The following is an 11071-nucleotide window of genomic DNA, read 5'->3' as shown; positions in this document are numbered from 1 at the left end:
CCTTTGATGATCTCCTTCCTCTACCCTTCAATTTCTCTCACTCCTCACCTTCCCTTAGGAGAAATGTGATTCCCAAATCTTATGAGTCATAAGACTCTTATAAACATATATACATATACATAGAAAACTTGAATAGGGACAAAAATGAATCGTTTAAGCATCCCCAAATTGAAATTTCACAGAAGTGCTTAATATTACTTAAAAATTATGCTGATTATACATGTGAAATCAATTCCAGATAATTAAGCCTCTAAGGCTTCCAATTTCTGATCTAAGCATTCTCATGTAACAGATACTTTTCTTATTGAACAGATAGACATCTTTAATCATATGGTTTACTTACTTAATTTAGATTTCCCATAGGATTCTACAATAAGCATTCAACATCACAAAATAGGATCCGAAAATATAACAAAGAACATGTACGAGGGTCGGGTTATTACAGAATCTGTCTTAAGGAAAGAGTGTCACACACTCGACTCGATCAAGTTTTATCTGTTGATGTACTGTAAGTTTTATCACGTTATTATGTCGATTTATTTCAGTTTTTGATTTTGCACAAAAAACATTTACATAATTTTAAATTATATTTTTCATATAGTTCGGTATTATTTTCTTGACATTTACTACTATGGATAAAAGAAAGGAAAGTAACGCAACTTGTCTAATGGTGAAGCCACTACTGAGTTGTTGCTATGGATAAGAGAAAGAAAAGAAAAGGAGAAGAAGGTCGTTGTAGGCATTTTACAATATTGACATGTAATTTGCAATGTAAATGTCAATTTTTTTATTTTTATTTTTATTATCAATTTATGTATCCTTAACTAGAGATTCACATTGCTACAAATTGATAGTTCAAACTAACAAAGTATAATATTTTTTAGTTGAAGTGGATAAAGTAATAGTTTGAGAAGATAAAATGTAAGTTGCCAATATATATATATATATATATATATAAGAAATTTGGGAAAATTATAAAAAAAAAAGAACCCTAGAGTTTGAGCTTTGTAATAAAACAAACTCCAAGTATTTAGTTTTATCAATTTAAATATTAAATTTGTAATTTATTTTCAATTTAAACCATTTTTCTATTTTTGTTAAATAAAATCGATGCAAAAAATAGATATTTTAATTATTAAACTTAGTAAAAATGGTATTTTAGACATTTTGTATATATAGTTTAATGATTAAAATACTATTTTTTGTCTGTTTTATTTAACAAAAATAAAAAAATAAATTAAAAGATTAAAATTAAAATTAATAAAATTAAAAATTAAAAATTTATTTTATTACAAAACTAAAACTTTGATTTTTTTTTTTTCATTGTCCCAAGAAATATTCTCCAAACTTGTTTAGAAGATGGACCAAACTTAGTTTGGGCTAGGCTTATGACATGGGCCAAGCTTGGTTTGCGTGTTCTGGAGTGTCCCTCTTGAAAGTCTGCACCACACCACCAAATTGATCTCCTCTCTCTCTCTCTCTCTCTCTCTCTCAATTTAACCATTTTTGCCGCCATTAGAAACCCAGGTTCTTCCACTGGATTCTCTCTCTCTCTCTCTCTCTCTCTCTCTCTGTAGAGGAAGAATGTCCTGACATTGAAAGCAATGGAAGCTGAGACAGAGAGAAGTATAGCATCGTGGTCGTCAAAGAGAAGGAAACCATTGTCTGATAGCAGCAACCTCGTGATCCCCACCTCCACCATTCTTCGCAAGCTCTCTTCCTCCCTCTCCGCCAAACCCCCATTCCCGAATCCCAATTCGAAACCCCACGTTTCATCTTCTGCAACCAAACCTGACACCAAATCCCACACCAGCAGCATCGGATCATCTAATTTCAAAGAAAATGCTCCAAACCCTACCAACATCCCACAGCCTCCTGCCTCTCCTCCTCTTCTTTCCATTACCAATTCCGGTAATCTCTCTCTCTCTCTCTCTATATATATATATATATAAATTTCAATTGTTCTGTGCTAGTAGTGTAACAACATGATCACTGGCTTTAATAGTACTTCAATTTGTTCCATATTTTGGTATCGCGATGATTTTCTTCTATCAGTTTTGGACTGTATGATTTGAATGTTCCTCCAGTTTTGTGTTCGATCATTTATTTCTGATTGTTATTGGATGTCTAAATGTATATCAGTGGTCAGTGGTCATTTGGATTGTTAGGAAGTTGGGTTTAATACTAAAAACTGTCAATCGTTGAGTTATAGAGATGTAGCTATATATTTTAGGGTTCGTTTGTGTAGATGTGGATTTCAAATTGTTAGAATTAATGTATTAATGTATAGAGAGAGAGAATAATGTATCTATTGATGTATAGAATGTTATGGGTTAGCTCCTTTATATAGAGGAGTTACAAGCTTACAAGCCAAAAGAGAAAACAGAATTATTAAAGCATACTAATTATTATACTAACATAATTATTAAAGCAGCACTTTACATATTATATTCTAACAGCCCCCTCAAACTTAAGGAGGATAGGAACCAACTTGAGTTTGGAGAGAGTAATAAAACAGGAAAATAAAATATAAATAAAATAAAATAGGATAGGAGACACTGTATGGTCGTGTCAGATCGTTGGTGAAGACACTGTATGGTCGTGTCGGACCGTTGGTGAAAACACTGTGTGATCGTGTCGGACCGTTGTAGGAACTAACCGGAATTAATGTCGGAACAGTTTACGGGGTCATGCCGGACCGATGTAGCAGACACTGTGTGGTCGTGTCAGACCGTTGTAGGAGCTAACTGGAATCAATGTCGGGACAGTTTACGAGGTCATGCTGGACCGATATAGCAGACACTGTATGGTCGTGTTAGACCGTTGTAGGAGCTAACCGGAATCAATGTCGGGACAGTTTACGGGGTCCTGTCGGACCGATATAGCAAACATTGTGTGGTCGTGTCAGGCCGTTGTAGGAGCTAACTGGAATCAATGTTGGGACAGTTTACGGGGTCATGCCAGACCGATGTAGCAGACGCTGTGTGGTCGTGTCAGACCGTTGGAGAATACGCGGTATGTTTGTGTATATAGGCTGTCCAAAAGTCATACATAAATAGATATATATATATATATATATATCGCACCCTCAAAAGGCGCACCCTCAAAAGTCGCGCTCTCAAAAGAAGTGCCCAATCCATCAAAAGGCGTGCCCGACATTATGGCGTCTAGCGGCGTGCGATGTGTCGGCCTCGGCTTGCGCTTCCGGTTTGTTACATGGTCTATTTAAACGGAGCCCTATGCTGAGGCTGAGGCTGTGCAAAACAAAATAGGCTGAAAACCTCTTCGTTTTCTGGGAGCTTTTCTCAGAGAGCTGCAAACCCTGAAAACACTCTGTAACATATGAAACACTCGGCAACCCATAACATGGCCTCTTCTTCCCGTGGTCCGCTCACCCTCTTTCCAGACCTCAACGAGTCCACAAGAGAGATAACCGATGTGGTTGCCCTTGAACCTTAACCAAGCGACCTTCTGCCGTCCTCTGTGCTCAGCTATCCAGAAATGTCAGTGGAGCAGATAATGGCAACACAATCGGACATTGAGACGAACTCGTATACGTTGAAGTCATGTGTCGAGACCATGACTGCGGTCACGAACTTGTCCCATTGACTGCAGACTAGGACGTTTGAAGTGTATCAACTGTCAGCGCAACTCTCCCTGCTGCAACAGATGTATAAAGATTCTTGAGGAGAGATCAATTCACTGAAGAAGGAGAATAAGGAGCTGAAATGGCAAGCCACCTCCAAGGCCCGATTCGGAGTGTCCTCATACTCTGCATTTGACGGCCAACGGGGAGTAATTACATTTGGAAGTGCGGCCAAGGCGGAGGCAGAATCATCAAGAGTGGCGAAGGCGAGGGACGAAGTTGGTGGCAAATGAAATTGGGGGAGGTGTCACTGGAAATAAAAAAAAATGCGGTTATGGTGTTGGTGGTGGGTTTGTTTGTTTGTTTGTTTGTTTTTTTTTTTTTTTTTTTTTTGTGGAGAACTGTGATCAGGGTTGATCCTCGATTGAAATAAAATAAAAAAAAAAGGGTTGTTGTGCAAACCGGGTGGCATCAAAAATTTGTGTGTTGGTTATGAAAATTTGTGTTTGTTGGTTTGCGGTTTTTTTGTTTTGTTTTGTTTTTTTTTTTTTTTTTTGAAATGAAAAGTGGAGCCAACATGGGTGGACAGGTGGCCCAATAAGTTTGGTGTGATGGAATAAAAAGAGACATATATATATATATATATATTAGTATTGGTGGAATGGTGATGATAATGTTTTGTGGGTGGTGGAAAAAGTAAAGTGAGAGAGAAAATCTGTTTCCCGGATTGAGAGAGAGAGAGAGTGGGTGTAAAGTGTTTGGTGGTGTCAAATGGATGAAAAGAAAAAATAAAGAAATAAAAGAAGAAAAGTAAAATGGGTTTGAAAAACTAGAGAGCATGGGGTGGGCTCGGAGAGGTTCCAGAGAAGGGATCTGCCGCCCACGGCGGAGCGGAGGGCAATGAAAAGATTGGCCCCAACCCCATTCGTAGATGTCGGTGTCCAGCAGCTGCTTATTTGAGGATGGCAGGAAGGCCTCCTGTTCTTCCCTCTAGCAACCTTTTTTATTCAGAAAACTTCTTATATATGCTAGATTCATTAGGTAATAGGTCTTATAAACCCAATCCTCGACTAGTGCCTGTGCTGGACATTCTCTTTGTACTACATGCAGAACATGAAATGAATTGCTCCACAGCTGCTGCTAGGCATCTAGCGTCAAGTGGTGTTGATGTATACACAGCTCTTGCTAGAGCAGTTGGAGCAATGTATGGTCCTCTTCATGGTGGAGCAAATGAGGCCGTGCTTAAAATGTTGGGTGAGATTGGAACTGTTGACAATATTCCAGAGTTCATTGAAGGTGTGAAAAACAGGAAGCGAAAGATGCCAGGTTTTGGGCACCGTGTCTACAAAAACTACGATCCCAGATGAAAGAAGGACCAGTACTGAGGTCATCCATGCTGCTGTGGCTGCATTGGTAGATGAGAAGGGTGAGCCGCTTACGCCGACATCGGCTTGGAGAGCTGCGGAGAGGTTGGCTAAAGTGGCTATAATGAGGAAGTCGTTGAATAGAGTGAGCGACTTGCACGGCTTCGAAAATGCGAGATTCCGACAGGTCGGCCCTTTCTGCAGAGAAGACAGAGAGAGAGGCCTTGGTCTTAGCCCATGTATGTTGGTGGAGGTGACCAAGATGGATGATGGTGATGATGCTCTGATCTTTAAGGTGAATGTTGAATTGGGTTTAGTGGCACACTACAAGAAAATACACATTTGGCGACTAAATTTTTAGTCGCCAAAAGTGATTTTTTAGTCGCCAAAAGTCGGATTTTAGGTTTTCCCGACTAAATTTTTTAGTTGCCATGTTTGCTATGAAGCACGGATACTTCAAAAATGGTGACGTATCCGTATCGGATACTTATCGGATACCGATACTCCTCGGATACTTCTTAAAAGTATCGGATACTTCTTAATTAATTTTTTATTAATTTTGAAGTATCGGATACTTAATTTTGAAGTATCGGATACTCGAAGTTACATATTACTTATAATATTTTGTTTAATTCTTTCATAAGAGGAATATAGTGAGAGTTAAAGTAATAGAATTTGTCAAATTGATATATCCTTGTTGCCTCTCTCACTTCTCTCTCGCTTTCTCACTCTCTCACGTTTCTTCTCTCTGCTCTCATTCTTTTTTTGGTATTGGCATGTAAGGATGATGTTTAATTTGCATTTGCATTTGCTTTTACTTTTAGTTTTGGATGTTTTATGAATGTTTGAGCACTTTTAGGTTAATAGGAATCCCTCTCTTTATTTATTAATTTACTTTAAGTTTTATTTTCATGCATATTACATTATTAAAATTATAAAAAAAAAAAATTATGAATGTATCCTCGTTGTACCCGTATCATGCTTTTTCAAATTTTGACATATCGCCATATCCACATCCCCATATCACCATATTCGTATCCGTGCTTCCTAGGCTATCCTTTATGACTTAAAAAAGTATATTTGTTGAAATTTTTATTTAAGAATGGTTTTTTGGCTTTGGCCTTAGCTAAGGTCTTGTGATATTCACTGATGAAGGGAACAAGTTGAAGCTATTGACCTTGAAGACTCTTAGTTTTGTAGGAATCTTTCTTCTTTATCAAGTTGTCTTTTGCTTTAAGTTTTATTTTTATGCATACTGCATTATTAAAAATTGTTAAAATAATATTTTTTACGAACGTATCCCTGCCGTACCCATATCTTAGTTTTTCAAATTTTGTCGTATCACCGTATCGGATCGTATCGTATCCGTATCCGTATCCCGTATCCGTGCTTCCTAGCATGTTTGTCACTGGAAAACTGTCGCGGAAGGTATGGGCGACTAACCCACTTATAGTCGCCAAAAACAAACTCTGTAGCGACTAAAATTTTTGTCGCCAAAGCTCATTTATATTTTTTAAATTATACATTTGGCGACCACCTGTTTTAGTCGCCAAAAGCATATTTAAAAAAAAAAAATTTGAACCTGTGTTGCTCGCAGGTTTCGAACCTCAGACATCCCACCACCACATTCCAAACCTTTTGCCAAACACTCCCCCCACTATGCCACAATATCATCACATTAATATATATGCAATATATATTATTAATATAGTATATTAACCGCTATTAATACAAAATAATATATATAAATATAATTTTTTTAATTCAATATACTTTATGTAAAAAATAAATTATCTACTAAAAAAAAATTTAGGCCACTTTTGGCGACTAAATTAAATTTTTAGTCGCCAATTCTATCATTTTCGGCTACTAATTATAATTTAGTCGCAAAAAAATTAAGTTTCGCCTAAAAATAAGTAGTTTTGGCGACTAAACCTGTTTTTAGTCGCCAAAAACGTCCCCTTTTGGCTACTAAACTGAATTTTAGTCGGCAATGGACTGTTTTTAGCTACTAATTTTTTTTTTTGTAGCCAAAAAGCTTTACTTTCAGCGACTAAACTATTTTTAGTAGGCAAAACACCAACAATCGGCGACTAATCTGTTTTTTAGTCGCCAAAACCATCACTTTTGGCTACTAAATTATTTTAGTCACCAAAAACTGTCACACCTTTAGTCGCTAAAACCCCCACATTGGGCGACTAAACTGCCTTTTAGTCGCTAAAAGCCTTGTATTCGGCGACTAAACTCTTTTAGTCGGCAAAAGTCACCAATTTTGGCTACTAAATCCATTTTAGTGGCCATTTGTACTACTTTCAGCGACGAAAAAATTTATTTTAGTCGCGAAATCTGTATTTTCTTGTAGTGGCAGCGGAGTTCTGCTATGGAATTTGTGGAAGCTGAGTGAAGGTAGGTGTAGAGGTCCGGCGGGCGGCCAAGACGAGGCTGCCGCCCACAGGTGAAGCGAAATTATTAGGTTCTTAACCTCGCTAATGTATTAATGTATAGAGAAAGAGAATAATGTATCAATTGATGTATAGAATGTTATGAGTTAGCTCCTTTATATAGAGGAGTTACAAGCTTACAAGCCAAAAGAGAAAACAGAATTATTAAAGCATACTAATTATTATACTAACCTAATTATTAAAGCAGCACTTTACATATTATATTCTAACACAAATCATGGGTTGGGCCTTAATCATTCAAAAATAATAAACCCAAATTTAGATATAATTGTTTTTTTATGAATTTAAAATTTTGAGTTAAATAGCTTAATCTTGATGGATTTGAAATCACCATATAAAACTAGTTATTTGAAATTATGCTAAGTATTCTCTTTCTAACTATAAGGATCCTACTAAATGTATATAACGTTTATCTCAACTTATCATTGTTTTTCTATGTATTAACCTCAAATCCGTTGATATGAAATCCACAACTAATCCAAATGGACCCTTAACTTTCATTCGTTTTGTAGACAAGGAAATTTTTTTCCCCAGGGAATTAATATTTCTGGTATATTTTCTTTTACAAAGGAAATGGCAGCGAAGATGCGTTTGATCCTCTTGTAGTATACAGTCGAAGACAGACTTCACGGAAAACAAAGGATAGGGGGACGCCAGTTGCTTTGCCTTATACTATCTCTCCTCTCCAGAAAACAAAGGGCAATGTGAATGCAGATACTGTGCCTTTGACATACCCTGTTCTGAAGAAATCGAAAGATAAGGGGAAGGCAGCTGTTGTGCCTTTCACTTCCTATTTGGTGGAGAACATGAGGGATGAAAGGAAGGAAATCGCTACGCCTCATAGTTTATTCCCTCTGAGAAAAACCAAGGATAATGGGAAGGCTGTTTCAATGCCTATCAATTTCCCTTCTCTGGAGAATACAAAGAATAAAAGGAAGAAAATTGATGCGCCGTTTAGTTGCCCTCCCTTGCCGAGGACCAAGAAGATACGGTAACTCTCTCTCTCTCTCTCTCTCTCTCTCTCTCTCTCACACACACACACACACACACATATGGTGCACCTTCACTAATATGATTTTCTTATTGTTGGTTTTGGTAGATTTATTGGGTACATTGGTGTTTTTGTTTTTTTGTGGATAGTGTGTTATATGGTATATTGTAACTTGTAGAGGTCTCCATTTTTGAAATTCATATTTTGAATTTTGATAAAGATTTATTTATTGTTTGACTTGAAAATATTTTCTGATGTTTAACCTTTTGTATTCAGCCAAACTTTTCAACTTGAGCTCTCTCTATCTCATCAGGTCAAATGTCATCTTTATGAGTGATTTAGCAATAATATTGAATTGTGTATGAGGAGCTTGCAAAAGTGTTACACCATTACATTGATAAATGTGTATTATGAGAATTAGAAAAAGTTTTTCACAAAAGATAAATAGTCTCGTTTGCTGCAATGACTAATGGAAATATGGCAGGCTTATTTTCTTTCATTTTGGTACCAGGTTGAGTTGAAGGCTCAAGACCTGCGTAGAGTATTTCATGATTTGAAGTTCTGTGTTCAGAGCATCTCTGGATTGTTTATTTTTTTTAATAAGAATTTTCACTCTTATCTAATACCTTTTTTGTTTTCTTCCATGATGTTTTGTCAATTCTAATTTGGTTTAAGAAAATTTCTCAAAAATTGCATGAAATATTTTGACTAGTAAATTGTTGGAACTAGACACTAAATACCCTGAAAGAATAAGTCTTAGCCTCTCCCTTACTAGCTGGCAATTTGTGGGACGAAAACTTTTTGTTCTATGTTTATCTGTCTTGTTTCTTGTGTGCCTATGGGTGATTTAGATTGATTAACAATTTAAGACAAGGAATCTGTGTATGTTCTAAACAATTGTAAAAATGACTTTGATTTTGGTAGTGTCTTCCAATATGTTCCCTGCCCATGTGCCTAACCATTGTGCTGATGCTGTCTTGTATGTTCCTTGTCTTCCAAATAGGAATGAATTTAATCAAGCTGGAGATATTGGTATATCCAAATCATGCACTGTTCCTCATCCAAAGTGTAAAAAGGTTTGCTACACATAGTCTGGTCTCATACATTCTTTATTTTATTTGTAATAGATGCTGTCAATTTTCTCTTTTATTTTGGTTGTTTCTGTCAAGTTTGCCGTATTATGTGGTTCCTTTCTCAGATCCTGCATTGATGGTTTTCTAGTTAGCTTTTTAATCTGCCTGCAATGTTTTTATTTACTTATTTATTTGCAGAAGAGGTGCCGCTTAATGCCAGAGCAAGATGTTTCAAAACATAATTTGCCACAAGAATTTATTGAGCAGCAGAGAGCTTATTTTAAAGAGGTTGATGAGTTTGAACTGCCCGAGGAGGAGATATCAGAAAGTGAGTTGGATGAGGCGGAGACGAGGAATACATTTCAGGATATGAAGTAGGGCCACCTAACCAATTGACTTTTTCTGTATAGTTTAGAAGAATATATTTCCCAAATTCCAGCTTCTACAAGTTATAGCAATGTAAGCCCCCCGTAATCCTTTTCCCAAATTCCGCTGTACATTTTTTTTTTTTTCTTTTGATAAACAAACCAAAAAAAAAAAAGAGTCCATTGTTATAAACCTGAAGTACATAAATGGATCTTTCTAAAATATAGTCATGGTTGGTTGTAGCATCACACTCTACCTACTACATGTTTTGACTGCAGAAGGATTTCTTTGCGATTGTGAATGAATGACATAATGACGTAGTTGTATTGACTCTGCAAATTGAACAAATTGCCATGTGCTTGTGAGTTCGTTGTAATTAGCATGCTAACGAGTATATACCTATGCGAATGGCCAGAGAGTTGACATCCAACCATTGAAGTATTTTGACTCTGCCCAGTAAATTGGAATCAACAGTCAAGATTATCAACAACGGTGGAAATTTCGTTTTAAATAATGGTGGTGGTTACTGTAATGGTAACGGTAGTGTTGATAGGCTTAAATTTTCTACCAAATAAATGATCAAATAAAAAATTTAATATCTCTCGCATTACCCTCACATTAAAGGCCTTTCCGCATGTGTTACTAGGCATAATAATGTGGTTGCCTTGTCATATAGGTTCATTGAACACCAGAGATAGAGAGTGTGAAAATTGGATAAAAAATAGCGATAAAAAGGATCTGACCTAGTATGCTCAAGTGGATCCCTTGCACCACAACCTTAATTAAGTGTAAACGATGTGGGCCAAACAAAGATAATGTGTTTATAGTTTGAATATACTTATTTTCTAGACAATGATATTGGGGCTTATAACATTTTTCTTAATATGGAGTAATGCTAGAGACTCACAATTTGAATTCCTAAATCATAATGATGTGGTAAGAGAAATAAGCTCTACACAATTGAGTATATAAAAAATCAAAAGTTGACATGTAGCAACCATATCATTTTGAATTAAATTGTAGAATTTTTTTTGTAAGTTTTAAACATTTTCCTTTAATGTATTACATTTCAGCTTGGATCAATTTTCAAACTACATCTATACAAGAGAGCAATCTGTATTTGGTGGGGACAATTATGAAAACAATTTTAAAGCTATACACAAAATGTAATTTTCCAGAAATCAATGAGGACAATTTGCCATTGATGTATCTATCCAATCTTCTTGATC

The 11071-nt window shown here is 36.2% G+C and overlaps 1 protein-coding gene across 2 annotated transcripts; it reads left to right on the top strand.

Annotated features, from left to right (window-relative positions):
* The first annotated feature begins 1377 nt into the window (after positions 1-1377).
* LOC114286021 (uncharacterized) lies at positions 1378-10181 on the top strand. Of its 2 annotated transcripts, XR_003637384.2 has the most exons (5): positions 1378-1911; positions 7983-8403; positions 9407-9479; positions 9675-9935; positions 10121-10181. XR_003637384.2 is itself a non-coding variant. In XM_028229106.2 (4 exons), exons 1-4 carry the CDS (start codon positions 1605-1607, stop codon positions 9852-9854), a joined length of 981 nt encoding a protein of 326 aa, XP_028084907.2. In that variant the 5' UTR covers positions 1378-1604; the 3' UTR covers positions 9855-10087. The 2 variants fall into 2 exon arrangements, 1 of the variants encoding a protein (XP_028084907.2); XM_028229106.2 differs by lacking the exon at positions 10121-10181 and having other exon boundaries at positions 9675-10087.
* Positions 10182-11071: the final 890 nt, after the last annotated feature.

This window comes from Camellia sinensis, chromosome 8, assembly GCF_055761805.1.
Source record: "Camellia sinensis isolate YWXY chromosome 8, ASM5576180v1, whole genome shotgun sequence".
Lineage (NCBI taxonomy): Eukaryota > Viridiplantae > Streptophyta > Magnoliopsida > Ericales > Theaceae > Camellia > Camellia sinensis.
The sequence above is the reverse complement of the archived record's forward strand: the minus strand, read 5'-3'. Positions and strand labels throughout refer to the sequence as shown.